The sequence below is a fragment of the Pan troglodytes genome, chromosome 2 (genome assembly GCF_028858775.2).
Source record: "Pan troglodytes isolate AG18354 chromosome 2, NHGRI_mPanTro3-v2.0_pri, whole genome shotgun sequence".
NCBI lineage: Eukaryota > Metazoa > Chordata > Mammalia > Primates > Hominidae > Pan > Pan troglodytes.
Window position 1 is genome coordinate 19,004,819 of NC_086015.1, and position 17,245 is coordinate 19,022,063.

A 17,245-nucleotide genomic window follows, 5' to 3' on the forward strand; every position below is an offset into this window, starting at 1 on the left:
AACCTCCGCCTCCTGGGTTCAAGCAATTCTCCTGTCTCAGCCTCCTGAGTAGCTGGGATTACAGGCCCCGCCATCATACCTGGCTTATTTTTGTGTTTTTTAGTAGAGATGGGGTTTCACCATGTTGGCCAGGCTGGTCCTGAACTCCTGACCTCAGGTAATCCACCTGCCTTGGCCTCCCAAAGTGCTGGGATTACAGGTGTGAGCCACTGTGCCTGGCCTTGTTTTTTTGTTTTTGAAAGAGTCTTGCCCAGGCTGTGTAGTGACACAATCATGGCTCACTGCAACCTAGAACTGGGCTCAAGGAATCCTCCCACCTTAACCTACTGAGTACCCGGGACTTACAGGCATGTACCACCACACACACCTGATTTTTTAATTTTTTTGTAGAGATGGGTCTTGCTTTGTTGTCCAGACTGGTCTTAAACTCCTGACCTCAAGTGATCCTCCTACCTCGGTCTCCCAAAGTGCCAAGGGCCACTGCACCTGGCCAGTTTTTGTGTTTTGATCTTATATCCTGCAACCCTGAAACTCGTCTACTTGCTCTGATGGGTTTTTTGTGGATTCTGTGGGATTTTTTTCTATATGAGATCATGTTATTTGCAAACAGAGATAGTTTTCTTCCTTTCTATTCTGAATGTTTTTATTCTTTTTCTTTCCTAATTGCCCTGGCTAGAACCCCTAGTGCAATGTTGAGGTAGAGAGAATGGACATCTTCATCTTATTCTTAACCTTAGAAGGAAAGCTTTTAGTCTTTTACCGCTAAGTATACTGTTAGCTGTGAGTATTTTATAGAGACCCTTTATCAGATTGAGAACTTTCCTTTTATGTCTCGTTTATTGAGTGTTTTTATCATGAAATGTTAGATTTTGTCAAATGCTTTTTCTCCATCAATTGAAATAATTATGTGGCTTCTGTCCTTTATTCCTTTAATGCAATGTATAGAACTGTTTGATTTTCATATTTGAACAAGCTTGCTTTCCTGGGATGAACCCCAGTTATTCGTGGTGTATAATCCTTTATATACCACTGGATTTGGTTTGCTAGTGTTTTGTAGAGGATTGTTTGTGTCTCTATTCATAAGAGATATTGGTCTGTAGTTTTCTTTTCCTGTGATGTCTTTGGTTTCAGTATCAGGTAATATTGGCCTCACAGAATTGGGAAGTGTTTTCTTCTAATTTTAGGAAGAGTTTTTTGTGAAGTGTTCACAATATACATTTTTTTTTTTTTGAGACAAAGTTTCACTCTTGTTGCCCAGGGTGGAGTACAATAGCATGATCTTGGCTCACTGCAACCTCCGCCTCCCGAGTTCAAGCGATTCTCCTGCCTCAGCCTCCCTAGTAGCTGGGATTATAGGCACGTGCCACCATGCCTGGCTAATTTTGTATTTTTAGTAGAGACAGGGTTTTACCATGTTGGTCAGGCTTGTCTCTAACTCCTGACCTGAAGTGATCCACCCACCTCGGCCTCCCAAAGTGCTGGGATTACAGGCGTGAGCTACCGCCGCCGACCCACAATAAACTTTTTTTTTTTCTGTCACCCAGCCTGGAGTGCAGTGGCACAATCTCCGCTTACTGGTTCAAGCGATTCTCCTGCCTCAGCCACACGAGTAGCTGGGATCACAGGTGCGCACCATCGTGCCTGGCTAATTTTTTTTTTTTTTTTTTTTTTTTTTTTTAATGTAGAGATGGGGTTTTACCATTTTGGCCAGCTGGTCTCGAACTCCTGACCTCAAGTGATCTGCCCACCTTGGCCTCCCGAATGCTGGGATTATAGGTGTGAGCCAGCACACCCAGCCACAATACGCTTTCTATCAAGAAAAAACATATCTGCCTGCTTCAGATACCCAGGTGACCACTCAGCACCTTGTACCTTGCCTTTGGGATAGGTATTGACTAAATTTCAGACCTTGTGGTCCTGACAGGCTTTTCCCAGCTCCATCCCATTGGGGCTGAGAAATTACCAGAATGCTTTTATAAGTACTAATCCCAGTAGGTTTCAGTGTAATGTTGGTTTTGTTTGTCATCCCCTGCTGTGTTGTGAGAGCCTTTCTCGGGAAACCGTATTAAAGGAATGTTTTACAGGTGGCTTTGGAGACAGGGATAACATTCAAAGATCATCTTTAAAATGTTGTTTTGGTAGGTTTTTAGTTTATTAAAGTGTGCAGAGCACAACTGCAAATTCCTTTGGTTTCTTCTTACATTTTCAACATTTGAAACAGCTGCTTTAAGATTGTATTTTCCTGGGGGGCATCCTGTAGCAACATCTCATTGTGATTGCTTTGTCATCATCCTTCTGGGTCCATACCTCAGAACCATACAAGTTCATCACTCCAGGCCACAGTGAAAGCAAGAGGCGTGGTCTTCAGGCCACCTCTGGGCATCATTCTGAACCCCATTGTGATCCAGCCCACTTCTCACCCACAGGTAACACGTACACAGACCTCTCGGCCGGAATCTCCAGGGATGACCAGCCCCTCCCCACGCATCCAGATAATCTCCACCGACTCTGCTGTAGCCTCACCTCAGCGCATTCAGGTACCTGCAACCTGCCAATGGCAACCCTGCCTTTCCAGAAGAACTCTTTCCAAAAACAAACCTTCCTAAGGGTTTCACTAGAGTTGTGCCTTTTGGGCATGAAATACAGTACAACTTCATCAATTCTTTAAAAAAAATAAAAAATGCTTACATTTATTTAACCAACTTACATTTAAAGCAAAAGCCTAAACTGTTGTTTCAAACCATTGAGATGAAGTACCATTTTATTACTTATTTGCTTCTAAATTGAGAGGCAGTATATCTTAGTACTGTAATTAAGAGCAAGGGCCCCTACTTGAAGTCAAATCCAGTGCCCCACTTAGCTTTGTTGACCTTGGTCAATTAACTTTTTAATGCCTCACTTTCTTCATTTGGAAAATAGACATAATAGTAGTATTTGCCTCACGAAGTTATTATGAAGAATCAAAGGGATATTGCTTATAAAGTGCTTAGAATGGTACCTGGCACATAATAATGTTCAATATTTACTAATTATATAATAACTTATTACTAATATTGTTATTAACTAATCGATATTCACTTATGGGAAGTTGTCTTCCCTAGGGCTCTGAACCTGCCTCTGGCCCATTGAGTGTTTTGACATCTTTGAACAAAGAGAAGGTAGGTGTATCAAGCTTGTAGGCAAAAAGCTGGGAGGAAGGGATAATATATTGATGACAAAGATTTATTGTTATCTCAACAAGCTGAATCAAAAAGCCAATTATAACGGTTGATTTCTCTGTTTTTCTTCTTGCAGTTTTATCAGTTTTTTTGCCTCACTTTGATGCTCTGTTGTTAGTTGCATATATGTTTTATGTTGTTATGTCTTTTTGGAGAATTAACCCTTTCTTGATCTTAGCCAAAAGGTCGAGAAGCGATGGAGAATTAACCCCTTTCTTGCTTGCTTTCTTGGTTGCTAGCTTTCTTTTTATTTATTTATTTATTTTTGAGACAGAGTCTTGCTATGTTGCCCAGGCTGGTCTTGAACTCCTGACCTCAAGTGATACTCCTGCCTCAGCTTCCCAAAGTGCTGGGATTACAGGCATGAGCCACCATGCCCAGCCACCCGTTTCTTATTATGTACCATTTCCCTTTATGTTTATTTTCCTTGTTCTGAAGTCTGCTTTGTCTGAAATTACTATAGTTACTCCAGCTTTCTTTTTATTAGTGTTAGTTGCTAGCATGGTATAACTTTCTCTATGTTTTGACATTTTTTCTTTTTTTTGAGACAGGGTCTTGCTCTGTCACCCAGGCTGGAGTGCAATGGCGTGAACACAGCTCACTGCAGCCTCTACCTCAGAGGCTCAAGCCATCCTCCCATCTACGCCTCCCAAGTAGCTGGGACTACAGGTGCATACCACCATGCCTGGATACACACACACATAATGGTTTTTTTTTTTTTTTTTAAATAGGGATGGGGTTTCACCATGTTGCCAAGGTGGGTCTCAAACTCCTGAGCTCAAGCAATCCACCTGCCTCAGCCTCCCAAAGTGCTGGGACTACAGGTGTGAGCCAGCGTGCCTGGCCAACTTTTTTTTTTTTTTTTTTTTTTTTTTAGGAGAATCTTGCTCTGTTGCCCAGGCTGGAGTGCATTTACTATTTACAGACAGGATCATAGGGCACTACAACCTCAAACTCCTGAGCCCAAGCTGTCCTTCTGCCTCAGCCTCCCAAGTAGTTGGGACTACAAATGTGCACCACTGTCAGCTTTTCCATCCCTTTATTTTGCATCTGTCTGTGTCTTTATTTATAAAATGGGTCTCCTGTAGGCAATATGTATTGGGGTCTTGATTTTTTCCCATTTTTTTCCTACTTCCTGCATAATTTCATAAGGGTCTTGTTTTTTTACCCAGCTGACAATCTGTCTTTTCATTGGTGGATGTGGATCAATTCATATTTAAAGTGATTGTTGATATATTTGGATTAATATCCTCCATTTAGGCTGGGTACAGTGGCTCATACTTGTAATCCCAGCACTTAGGGAGGCTGAAGAAGGCTTATTACTTGAGCCCAGGAGTTCGAGACCAGCCTGGGCAACAAAGTGAGATTGTATCTCTACAAAAAAACTAAAAAATTAGCCAGACATGGTGATGCATTCCTGTAGTCCTAGCTACTTGGGAGGCTTTGGTGGGAGGATTGCTTGAGCCCAGGAGGTTGAGGCTGCAGTGAGCTGTGATCATGCCACTGCACTCCAGCCTGGGCCACAGAGAGAGACCCTGTCTCAAAAAAATAAAATAGTAATTCAGAACTATTCATATGAGCTAAAATTTATACTTAAGTAAAAGATTTATTTACCATTTTGCAAAGGTCAGGATTTATTTACCTTTTTGCAAACCTTTTTTAAAGCAGGTTCTTTTTACCCTTTTTATTTTTAGTCAATAATCTTTGCTATTATCTTTTGGTATGCTCTAATATACCCTGACCTATCTTATAAACTTTATATATATGCTATATGTAAATTCTATGTATACTATAGGAAATTGTGTATATGTAGGTATATGAGTGGGCAGGTGGCTATGTGTGTGTATATAAATAGTATAGGAAATCTGAAGAGCTGGTTTTGGGTTGAGGGACAAACCCTTGAAGGGATTCTCATTGTACTCAGAACGAAATCCAAACTCGCAGCAGGGCCGTTCCACCTCCCTCTCTAGGTTCCTGGGCCATGCTGGTTGTCTGTGGGCCTGATAGCAGTTCCCAAGAGATTGTTCCTCCCAGGGCTTTCCATATACCAGAACATTTCTCTTTGCTGGGAACACTAAACATTTATTTGGCTGCTGTCTCCTCAGCCTTGAATCTTTTTTTTTTTTTAGACGGCATTTCGCTCTTGTCGCCCAGGCTGGAGTACAGTGGCACAGTGTTGGCTCACTGCAACTTCTGCCTCCCAGGTTCAAGCAATTCGTCTGCCTCAGCCTCCCAAATAGCTGGGATTACAGACATGCGCCACCACGCCAGGCTAATTTTGTATTTTCAGTAGAGACAGAGTTTCACCATGTTGGCCAGGCTGGTCTCGAACTCCTGACCTCAGCTGATCAGCCTGCCTCGGCCTCCCAAAGTGCTGGGATTACAGGCACGAGCCACTGTGCCACCTAGCCCAAATCTCATCTTAAATGTCACCTTGTCACAGAGGTTTTCCCTGACCTCTCTTTTTTTTTTTTTTTTTGAGGCGGAGTCTCGCTCTGTCGCCCAGGCTGGAGTGTAGTGGCGCGATCTTGGCTCACTGCAACCTCCGCCTCCCGGGTTCATGCCATTCTCCTGCCTCAGCCTGCCGAGTAGCTGGGAATACAGGTGCTCGCCACCACACCTGGCTAATTTTTTATATTTTTAGTAGGGACGGGGTTTCACCATGTTAGACAGGATGGTCTTGGTCTCCTGACCTTATGATCCACCCGCCTCGGCCTCCCAAAATTCTGGGATTACAGGCATGAGCCACTGTGCCCAGCCCCCTGACCTCTCTTTTTAAAGTTAAGTACTTTTGTTATTCAGGGTTACCCCAACCTGATCTTTTCCCTCATAACATGTACCATAAATTGAAATTGTTTACTGACTGGTTTGTTTCCTTGTGTATTGCCAGTCTCTTCCATTGAACTAAAAGTTTCATGAGGGCAGGAGCCATCTTCATATGCCACTGTCTAACACAGTGTCTGACAGAGTAGCCCCTCAGTAAATATTTTAGGAATGAATGAAAGAATGAGTAAGCCATGGTAAAAAGTCTTGACTTTTTCATCAGGAGCGATTTGATAAGATGAAAGGGATAAGACAAGACTGAGTGAGGAAAGGAGTATGTGAGAGCTCAGAGGGAAGAAATACTTTACCAAGGTCCTGTCATGTTCTGGGCAGTGTACCAAACAGTTTCACACACATCATATCATTTCACTTTCCTAGTCATCCTTTTTCATAGATATATAAATGGAGCTCAAGGGCTTATGTAACTGCTCCAAGTTGACACAGCTGGGAAGTAGAAGAGCAAGCATTCCTATTCATGTCTGTAGCTACCAAGCCCTTTCTCGGGTGTTTACAGTGAAAGAGGTGGCAAGGTGGATAGGGATAAACTGGAGAGGCTACCTCATCTAAAGAGGTAGCCAACCCACACCCAGCTCCAGCCACCTGGCACCATGGGGAGAACTTGAGCCCAGGATGACCTGAGCTTCCAGTTTGTCAAGAGAACTATAAATTTGATTTTGATTATGGGAAATACTCTATTTTTAGATGTTAGCAAACAGTTTTGTTTGTTTTTTTTTTTAATTAGGGGGCTGAGTGCAGTGGCTCACACCTGTGATCCCAGCACTTTGGAGGCTGATGTAGTTGGATCGCTTGATCTCAGGAGTTCAAGACCAGCCTGGGCAACCTAGTGAGACGTCATCTCTATAAAAAATACAAAAATTAGCCAGGCGTGCTGGCATGAGCCTGTAGTCCCAGTTACTCAGGAGACTGAGATGGGAGGATCACTTGAGGCTGAGAGGTGGAGGTTGTAAAGAGCCAACATCGTGCTGCTGCACTCCAGCCTGGGTGACAGAATAAGACCTGGTCTCAAGAAAAAAAAAAAACAAAAACTTTGGGTACTCAAACAAAAGTTATCCAGTGGCTGGTTTTTGCCTGCAGGCCATTTATTGGCAGGCTCTTCTTTGCAACAGAGATGTTGAACTGGCTGGAACAGAGTGGGTAACATGGGGGAGAATGGTGGTGTATAAGATCATTCCAGGCTCCTTTGGGATTAGAACTAGAGAGGACCTTAGCTTAGTAAAGTCAGTTCTGCTATAATGTGATGTGTGTTCCTGAAAATTCCCACACTTTGCCAAATTGTGCGATGAAAACCACAGGACTGATTGGAAAAAATGAAATTAGTGACACAATACTCAAAAACTTTGTCAGTAACGTATTAAAAAACAGATAGTGAATCTAATAAAACCTGCAAGTGGTTAAATACATAGTGACTATAATAAATATGGTACTTGGTCGGGCGCGGTGGCTCGTGCCTATAATCCCAGCACTTTGGGAGGCCGAGGTGGACGGATCACCTGAGGTTGGGAGTTTGAGACCAGCCTGACCAACATGGAGAAATCCCATCTCTACTAAAAATACAAAAAATTAGCGGGGCGTGGTGACGCATACCTGTAATCCCAGCTACTCGGGAGGCTGAGACAGGAGAATGACTTGAACCTGGGAGGCGGAGGTTGCAGTGAGCCAAGATCGTGCCATTGCACTCCAGCCTGGGCAACAAGAGCGAAACTCCATCTCAAAAATAAATAAGTAAATACGGCACTTTACCTAGAAAAAGCCTTGTAGTTTCTTTGTGGAGGTAGGTGTAGGGAGGATTGCGTCTCATGAGTTACCGTGAGTGGTGGACATGGGGTGACCTGAAATCACCAGATGGATCGAATGTGACTCATACCATGTGCACTGAGTATCCCTGCATGGATCACTTCACCTCAGTGTTTATTCATGGAAGAAACCACGCATAAACACAAAATTTGCATTATACTCAAATTATTTACTAACATATCAATCATGTTCAAACAAATTCATCTTTTCACAACAAGCATTATGGCAGCTCTGAGTGTATAGGTAGGCTATTGAGGGCCTTAAAAATCACAGAAAACAACACATATCTTCTTAACGTTACTCCATTCCCCCCAATTTGTTATAGTTTACAGACAGGAATTTAAGAACTTTTGTTCCAAGTAAAGAAATAAAATTTGCCTCTTGTATTAGTTTCCCAGGGCTGTCACAATAAATTACCACAAACTTAGTGGCTTAAAACAATAGAAATTTATTTTCCCAACCTTCTGGTGGCCAGAAGTCTGAAATCAAGGTGTCAGCAGGGCCATGCTCTCTTAAGGTTCTAGGAGAGTGTCCTTCCTTGCCTCTTCCTACCTTCTGGTGGGTGCCAGCAGTCCTTGGCATTCCTTGCTTGCTTGCAGCTGCATCACTCCAATCTCTGCCTCCATTGCCACATGGTCTTCTTATAAGGACACCAGTCATTGAATTAGGGCCCACCCTAATGCAGTATTACCTCATCTTATCCTAATTACATTTGCAAAGGCCCTACTTCCAAGTAAGGTACATTAATAGATACTGGGAATTATGGCTGGAATGTATCTTTTCAGGGGGTACAGTTCTATGCACAATACCTCTCCTCCACAGCCGACTTAAATTTTAATGAGCTTGGATATATCCTTGCAATTTGATGTTTCCTCTAGGTCATTAAATAGGAATCTATCTGTGTTTGTTAACAAGGTCTTGCCTAATGGTCACCCTTGTGTTCCAATAGGGTATTTGGGAGATTTTTTTTCTGCCTGCATTTTTAGTTTTTTCATGGGCGTGATCTCTCTAAATGGAGGATACGGATGTCTTACGAGGGTGAAGATAAAAAAAAAAACCCAAAATTATAAGTAATTCATTGAATTTTTATAAGCGTGAGTCTTTGAGAAAAAAAGAAAAGAATAATCTAGCCAGGTGCATTGGTTCTCACCTGTAAACTCCTTGGGAGGCGAAGGCACGAGGATCACTTGAGCCTAGATGTTCAAGACCAGCTTGGGCAAAATAGTAAGACCCCATCTCTAGAGAAAAAAAAAAAAATTGCCAGTCATGGTGGTGCTTACCTGTAGTCCCAGCTACTCTGGAGGCTGAGATGGGAGGATTGCTTGAGCCTAGGAGGTCTAGGCTGCAGTGAGCCAGGATCGTGCTACTGCACTCCAACGTGGGTAACAGAACAAGACCCTGTCTCAAAAAAAAAAAAAAAAAAAAAATTCTGAGCCTTGAAGTATGTTATATACTGCCACTAAAAGCTGCTGTCCTTGTCTGGAACCAGTAACTTCTACTTCCCAACACCATACCCTGACCTCATACTTGCCATACCTCAACCACAATGACTGGAGAAGAGCATACAAGAAATGACATGCTGGTTATCTGTGTGTGCTCTGGTACAGCATGTGTCATCCCTGAACACAAAAGGGCAAAGGAATTACTAGTGTTGCCTTGGTTTTAGTTGGTAATTGAAGACCCCTCTCAATCACATAACCGTCATTTCTTAACAGGGAAAACAGTTTAGGAAGGAAACAAAAATTGATAGACATGAGCTGGGCTTGGTGGCTCATGCCTGAATCCTAGCACTTTGGGAGGCCAAGGCGGCAGGATCACTTGAGCCCAGGAATTTGAGGTCACCTGGGCAACAAAATGATACTCCATCTCCACAAAAAAATTTTCTAAAAAATTAGCTGGGTGTGGTGGCACGCGCCTGTGGTCTCAGCTACACAGAAGGCCAAAGCAGAAGGATTGCTTGGGCCCAGGAGGTTGAGACTGCGGTGAGCCATGCTCATGCCACTGCACGCCAGCCTGGGTGACAAAGCGAGACTCTTGTCTCAAAAAAAAAAAAGAATTGATAGACATATGACTCACAGAGCTCAGGTTATGAGGGCTTCCAAAGGCCATCTTCTTTATCTAAGGCAAGAATCCCTTCTGTGGCAGCTGAGAGAAGTATGTGTCAACCAGCCTGTGTCTGCAATCTTTCAGTTGAGCTGTGGGTAGGAAAGTTTTTTTTAAAGATAATTCTTTTCACAAGGTTTTCTGTCTCATGTTTTATGTTTCTGGGGGACTCTGGGCATGCCACAGATTGTAATGATGAAAGTTTCTTCCTTTCATTCCCTCCAAATCCATTCTCCTTGAGCCTTAAACATCTTTTGCCCCTTTAGTTGGAAATGATGATATACTGGGGTTTGTCCCATAATCAGCTGAGTATTCATTCTTGGATCTGTCATCCTATTCTGCTGCCTCTCTGGTCTTGCACTTGGCTGTGCCGTGTAGCACACTTTGCCACATTTTTGCAGTTTACTGTTGTGTTTGATTCAAGTCTTTGTTCAGTGTCACATACTCAGAGATGTCTTTCCTCCTAAAGTTGCATCCGTGTCTCCTTCCCAATGTCATGCTTTCTCTGTTTATTCTGCTTTTTGTTTTCTCCAGGGCATTTACACTGACTGATATTATTTATTCAGAGTTCATGGTCTGCTTCTCCCAGTAGAAGTTTAGTTCTATGATGGTGGGACCTTTTTTTGTTCACGTCCCTATTCCTAGTACCTAGAACAGTGTTTGACTCGTAGTGGGTGCTCAGTAAACATTTAAGTGATTGAATCTTTTCTTGCCTATGTCATTTTATTTTGAGCCAGCCAACATTGTCTTATTTTCCGTATTGCAGTTAGCCAAGCTGTTGTGTTAGACTGTGTGAGTTTGTTGTCTCAACCTTGAAGTTCCATTTCTTTTTTTTTTTTGGAGACGGAGTTTCCCTTTTGTCGCTCAGGCTGGAGTGCAGTGGCGCGATCTCAGCTCACTGCAAACTCTGCCTCTGAGTTCAAGCGATTCTCGTGTCTCGGCATTCCAAGTAGCTGGGACTACAGGCGCCCACCACCACGCCCAGCTAATTTTTGTATTTTTAGTAGAGACAGGGTTTCGCCATGTTGACCAGGCTGGTCTTGAACTCCTGACATCAGGTGATCCTCCCACCTCGGCCTCCCAGAGTGTTGGGATTACAGACGTGAGCCACTGCGTCCGGCTGGAGTTCCATTTCAAAAGTCTGTCAAGAGGTGGTACAGATGCTAGACCTGCCCATAAGTGTACTGTGCTATAGGAAACTGAGTTCCAGCCAGAGACATAGCACGTTTCCCCTCACCCAACACAGTAGCAGCAGCTCAAGAGTCTTCTTTGCAGTAAGGGTCTGCTGGTGCCTGGAGGGAGAGGTGGCAGTGCTGCTAGCCAGGAACATCTGGTCTAGAAGAGAGGCAGGACGGGGATTAGAACAACTTCAGAGAACTTCATGAGCAAGAATAAGAGAGTTCATTCTTGTCATAGCAGCTGTTTTTGTTGTGACTGATGCAATTAGACAAGGACTGTGTGAAGAAGTGGAGTCTTGACAGCGAGACTCCTGAAGAGTGAGAACTCCCAGAGGAATAAGGGTCAAGACTTCTCCAGAGTCAGTGCCCACTTCCTTCGGTGCATCCTAGGATGTTTTATTGTCTTCTCTCTATGTGGCAGGCCTTGTGCTGGCCCTGGGGATATAGCAGTGAATCAGATGTAGTCTCTGTCCTTAAAGACCTCAGAGTCAGGAAGTGGGAGTGAAGGAGGTGGGTGGTCAATTAGTGGTAAGTTGAGTGTGTGTCAGCAGGGGTCTCCCTGTATTCTCTCAACCTAAGGCAATATTATTTACAGGACCTTTTAGAAAGAGGCTGTCTTTGAAACAGTCATTCCCAAGTTTTTGGCTTTTGTGGATCAGTAGCATTTCAAAAGAGTTAGGATTGCCTACATTTGTTATTAGGTGAGGACAAGGACTTTTCAAAAAGTTAAACCTATTATTTATTACTGCCTTCATTTCATAAAAGAAAGGGCATTTTAATTCTAAAAACAGTAGGAAAGATACAGTCCTAGACTAAAATTAGCTTTATGAAAATTTGTTTCTGAAAAGCTCACTATTGTGTTTTATTTTTCTCAGTTCACTGTGGACTGGTGAAAATGCATGTTAGACAGCATTAATTCAAGGACTGGTTTTTGGCAGTCACCACTTTGAGCACCACCTGCAAATGCATGGGTCTTGTGACACTCCATGAGAGCAGCCTCCATGTTGTGTCTTATAGATTGTCACAGACCAGCAGACAGGACAGAAGATCCAGATAGTCACCGCAGTGGACGCCTCCGGATCCCCCAAACAGCAGTTCATCCTGACCAGCCCAGATGGAGCTGGAACTGGGAAGGTGATCCTGGCTTCCCCAGAGACATCCAGCGCCAAGCAACTCATATTCACCACCTCAGACAACCTCGTCCCTGGCAGGATCCAGGTAAGGCCTTTGGACAGGTATTTGTTTCAGCACTTCTGCTATTGAACTTGTTCCTGACTTGTTCTTACATCTGCCTTCGAGGCCAAATCCATCCCTGGAAGGTTCCTTGGGGACCTGCAAACATGGCAGTTTGCTGCTTTGGCCAAAGTAATAAACCAGCAAACCAGTGGCAAGGCCCAGAAGACAGTCAACTGTAACACTCAGAGAGGATGGAAGTAGAACCTGGAAGTCAGTGGCCACAGGAGACTGACATGAGCAAGCCGGCACTGAGGCTACTGGAGAATTGTTCTTACCTAAGGCCATCAAGTGGCAGCCCTTGATATTTTAAAGGTACCACCTAGGGCTGACTACAGCCAGGCGAGAACCGACTTGTCCAGATCATCAGGTCTGTGGCCCCAGCTTTTCATTCTGTCTTTACTTGCCACTGTGTACTACTCGCCCTGGGCCCCTCAATTCTTGTCTCTATCTCTGCCCTGGTTCTTCCTGCTCTGTTAAGGCAGGATGGGGTTGAGGACAGTCCACAGCAAGGAAAAGAGCAGACATTGAAGGAAAGCAGGGTTGTTGCTAGCATGAGTCTGGGAAGCATAGAATCTCCAAACCCAACAATTAGAGAACAGAAACTCAAGGTCAGTATCCCATGATGGCTGAGCATGGAGCATGCTTCGTCAGGGTTGTGTTTCTTTTTTTTTTTTAATTTTTGATAAAATACACATAATAATAAAACTTACCATCTTAACCAGCTTTAGGTATACAGTTTAGTGGCATTAAGTAGATTTACATTGTTGTACCACTATCTAGCTCTGTGTAACTCTTTTCCTCTTCCTAAGCTGAAACTCTGTACTCATTGAATAGTAACTCTCCTCTCCCCCTCCCCCAGCCCCTGGTGACCACCATTCTACTTTCTGTCTCCATGAATTTGACTACTCTAGGTACCTCATATAAGTGAAATCAGCCTTTGTGTGACTGGCTTATTTCACCCATCCATGTTGTAGCATGTGTCAGAATTCCATTCCTTTTAAAGGCTGAGTAGTATTCCACTCTGTATATAGACCACATTTTATCTCTTCATCTGTTGGTGGACATGTAGGTTGCTTCCACCTTTTGGCTGTTGAATTAATGCTGCTTAGAATCTCCGTTTTGGGTGGGGAGGTTCTACTATGAAGAAACTTAAAGAAGGGAAGACTTTTTTTGTCTTCTGATTGAGCTGGGATCAGAACGCCAACATGTTCAGCTTTCAGAACTGTTCTTTTAGACACCTTACGCTGCACTTACTAAATGCTGTCTCATCCTTCCTTTCCCGGAGTACATTGTGATCATCTGAAATCAGAATTCCTTCCTCCTCCTTTAGAGTACTCCTTGTCTGTGAAAGAATGGCTATTGATTTTGTTGCATGTTTCACAAGAGGTGATTCTACTTAATGATTTCTGTATGTGTTCCCATCATGTATAAATCATTTTAAGGCTTATTGTTGGCTCAAGTTCAAGTACATTTTAAAATAACAGCTATTTTTCACTTTCTTATATCGATATCAGTTATAGTATTCTCCCAGATGAATTGCTGTCACCTAGAAAATCACGACAAATGAGGGGAAGATAGCAGGTTTCAAAGGTCATTTGTTCTCGTCATCGGCTCACCACCAGCTGCCTCAGTCGGAGTCCCAGTTATTTAATTAATAAAGTTTGGTTATTTCTCTGCCAATACACCTCTTTGCGTACATTCAAGTTGTTACGGGAAGAATCTTAAATATCTTCATTTTGAAGCCTCTGTGTGTGATTCCCCACATGGGCCACAATTTTGGGTGGTTGTAGTAGCCAGATAGAGTAGATCAGTGGAAACCAGCGCCTGACCCTGGGAAACCAGCCAGCTGAAGAGCAGTCCGGATGAGTGGCAGAGCCATTCTGGGTGTCAGATTAAGTTGTCTTCTGGAATTTTGCCAGTTCTGTCCAGAGTTCTGCTTAAAAACCCAACATTGAGAATTTGTAATTAAACATTACTTTGCTTAGTGATCTGGGTTTTTGTTTGTTTGTTTTTGAGATGGGGTCTCACTCTGTCACCCAGCCTGGAGTGCAGTGGTGCGATCTCGGCTCACTACAACCTCTGCCTCCCGGGTTGAAGCAATTCTCCTGCCTCAGCCTCCAGAGTAGCTGGGGATTACAGGCACCCACCACCACATTTGACTAATTTTGTATTTTTAGTAGAGACAGGGTTTCACCATGTTAGTCAGGCTGGTCTCGAACTCCCGACCTCAAGTGATCCACCCACCTCAGCCTCCCAAAGTGCTGGGATTATAGACGTGAGCCACCGTGCCCGGCAGTGATTTGATTTTTAATTGGCACCCCTGTTTGTTTCCTGATTTCTCTCAGATTGTCACGGATTCTGCCTCTGTGGAGCGTTTACTGGGGAAGACGGATGTCCAGCGGCCCCAGGTGGTAGAGTACTGTGTGGTCTGTGGCGACAAAGCCTCCGGTATGTAGTTCCAGGTTATGCTGGCACTTATAATGGGCCAACGGCATGAAGTAACTGTTGTGAGGTGGGGTGGTAGTTAATTTAGAAAGACCATTTTATGTACGTTTGTAGGTTTCACATGTGAATTCTACTTTTCTTATTGGGGTAATGATGTAAATAAGTAAGGTAGTTTGTCAGATAATTAGACATCAAAAGGAAAAGTCAAGAAATTATTTCTGTGATTTGTAAATCTTGGTTGAGTGTGTAGTATCTATGTGCTGCTAAGAAAGTACTCATTCTCTAATCTTGTTAACATTTGTACAGCACTTGGCTATTTTACAAGGTGTATAATTTGTATAATCCCCCTTCATCCTAACTGTAACTATCTCTTAACATCCCCTCACTATAACCCACTGTAAATAACTGCTGTAATGAAGCAGGAGGAGGCATGTGATTCCAGCTAGTGTCCCAGGGTCAGGAAAGGCCCCACAGAGGCAGTCGCACCTGGGAGCCTTGGTAATTGTGTACATGTTGGTTGGAGCAGGAGGAGGGCATTCCAGTGAGTGGAGCCAGGGCCTAGAGTTTAAGATCAATACCCATGGTATCCTTGAGAGAGAGCTCATAGGCTTCTGTGATTACGATTGGGTAAAGTGAGACTGAAGAAGATGTCTGGCCCAAAAATTCAAGTGCTGGCCTGCTTGTACTGGGGATCCATAGAAGGTTAGTGAGGCAGACAGGAAGGAATGGAGAAGTATTTTACAAGAACACAGTACCAGGAATGCCAGGGGCACAGGCCTGTGTTCTGTGATGGCTGCTTGGTTCCACTTTCTTCTGTGGTCACAAAATTCACAGGAACTTTGGGCACTGTAGTCCTGGTTTTTGTTTGTTTTGTTTTTTAAAAAGGAGGTTGGACCAAGCCTCTTAGGAAGACAGCCCCAAGCAAGCATCTACAGAAGATCAGAAGCTCCAGTTTCCCTTCCATGCTGGTGACACCATTTATCTGCCAATGGTGCCTGCCTCTGCTCCCGCCCTTTGTCCTGGTAAACCCAACCCATCCTATCCCTTCTCTGAAGCCCTCACCTACCCCAGTAGGCAGATAGACAGTGCTGCTTGTGATTCTGATTGCCCTTTCCTACAGATTAATCACTTGTTGCATACTCATATAATTCACTCTTTACAGGCCTGTCTTCCCCATCAGAATGTCAGAGCAAAAACCATGTCTTACCATCTATCTCTGTATTCCTGTCTTCTTGCTCAGCAAGGAAAGGCTCTCTACCAACTTCTGAACAAATGAGTGAAGCAAGAACGTAACAAAAGGGCCATAGAATCTGCTTGGCTTCCCCATTTGTCAGTCTTCTTCTGAGCTTAAAGGAAAGGCCTAGTCACAGGCTCTTGGTGCCATTGTCTCCTGATATTAGTGTCACTCAAAGGGATAGAGAACTCAAGGAAATATACTGCAAAGAAAGGAAAGACAATATTATAGAAGGCACTTTACCACAACTATTCTTAAAAGAAAAAGACTGAGTTATTCCAGATGCACACTTGGGAAATGGTTTTGCATACTAGAGCTTAGAACAATGGGATTCTCTGTAGCCACCATAAATGGTAATCCTGTGAAATGTATCCTCCTTGGCAATGTAGCTATGAAATTGGATTATACAAACAAGACAGAATCAGAAGAGCATGTCCATGGTCAGTCTCAGCTGGAAACAAGTGGGCATAATGTATGTGAAAGTACTTTGTGAATAAGAAAGCTAAACTGAAGGAGGGGCCACTTTTTTTTTGAGATGGAGTCTCACTCTGTCGCTCAGGTTGGAGTGCAGTGGTGTGATCTCGGCTCACTGCAACCTTTGCCTCCCAGATTCAAGCAATTCTCTTGCCTCAGCCTCCCAAGTAGCTGGGACTATAGGTGTCTGCCACCACGCCTGGCTAATTTTTGTATTTTTAGTAGAGACTGGGTTTCACCATATTGGCCAGGCTGGTCTCGAACTCCTAACCTTGTGATCTGCCTGCCTCGGCCTCCCAAAGTGCTGGGATTACAGGCATGAGCCACCTTGCCCGGCCAGGGGCACTTTTTAATGTCATTGATAATTAAAAGTTGGAGATACCATGCAAACTGTACACCTGACAAAGGGTTACTACCCAGAACTTATAGCGAACTTAAACAACTCAACAGCAAAAAAACAAGTAACCCAATTTTAAAATGGGCAAAATACCTTAATAGACATTTCGTAAAAGAAGACATTCAAATGGCCGAGTTATATGAAAAAATGCTCAACATCACTAATCTTCAGGGAAATGCAAATCACCACATGAGGTATCACCTCCAGTTAGGATGTCTATAATCAGGCTGGGTGCAGTGGCTCATGCCTATAATCCCAGCACTTTGGCAGGCCGAGGTGGGCAGATCACATGAGGCCGGGAGTTCAAGACCAGCCTGACCAA

General features: G+C 43.6%; 2 protein-coding genes across 24 annotated transcripts in view; one reads left to right on the forward strand and one right to left on the reverse strand.

Moving 5' to 3' along the window:
- Window positions 1–17,245, forward strand: part of NR2C2 (nuclear receptor subfamily 2 group C member 2) — a 114,992-nt gene that overhangs the window by 56,765 nt on the left and 40,982 nt on the right. For 13 of the 22 annotated variants that reach the window (XR_008547215.2, XM_001158643.7, XM_063805451.1 and 10 more), the window contains 4 exons: window positions 2,427–2,537; window positions 3,102–3,158; window positions 12,155–12,355; window positions 14,719–14,821. Coding sequence is in view for 21 of the 22 variants with exons in the window: in XM_009444944.5 (XP_009443219.1) it covers window positions 2,427–2,537; window positions 3,102–3,158; window positions 12,155–12,355; window positions 14,719–14,821 (472 nt within the window). In the remaining variant the exon portion in view is untranslated. The remainder of the gene's footprint in view (window positions 1–2,426; window positions 2,538–3,101; window positions 3,159–12,154; window positions 12,356–14,718; window positions 14,822–17,245) is intronic. The other 9 variants (XM_001158452.7, XM_063805452.1, XM_063805444.1 and 6 more) reach the window with 1 other exon arrangement.
- MRPS25 (mitochondrial ribosomal protein S25) overlaps window positions 8,005–17,245 on the reverse strand; it is a 55,872-nt gene continuing 46,631 nt past the window's right edge. Inside the window, exons 3-4 of one of the 2 annotated variants that reach the window (XM_063805072.1) lie at window positions 9,007–9,094; window positions 8,005–8,493 (exon numbers count right to left, since the gene is read on the reverse strand). In XM_063805072.1, the coding sequence (XP_063661142.1) occupies window positions 8,289–8,493; window positions 9,007–9,094 (293 nt within the window). In that variant the 3' untranslated portion in view covers window positions 8,005–8,288. Of the gene's footprint in view, window positions 8,497–9,006; window positions 9,095–17,245 lie in introns of both variants that reach the window. The other variant, XM_063805071.1, reaches the window with a different exon arrangement.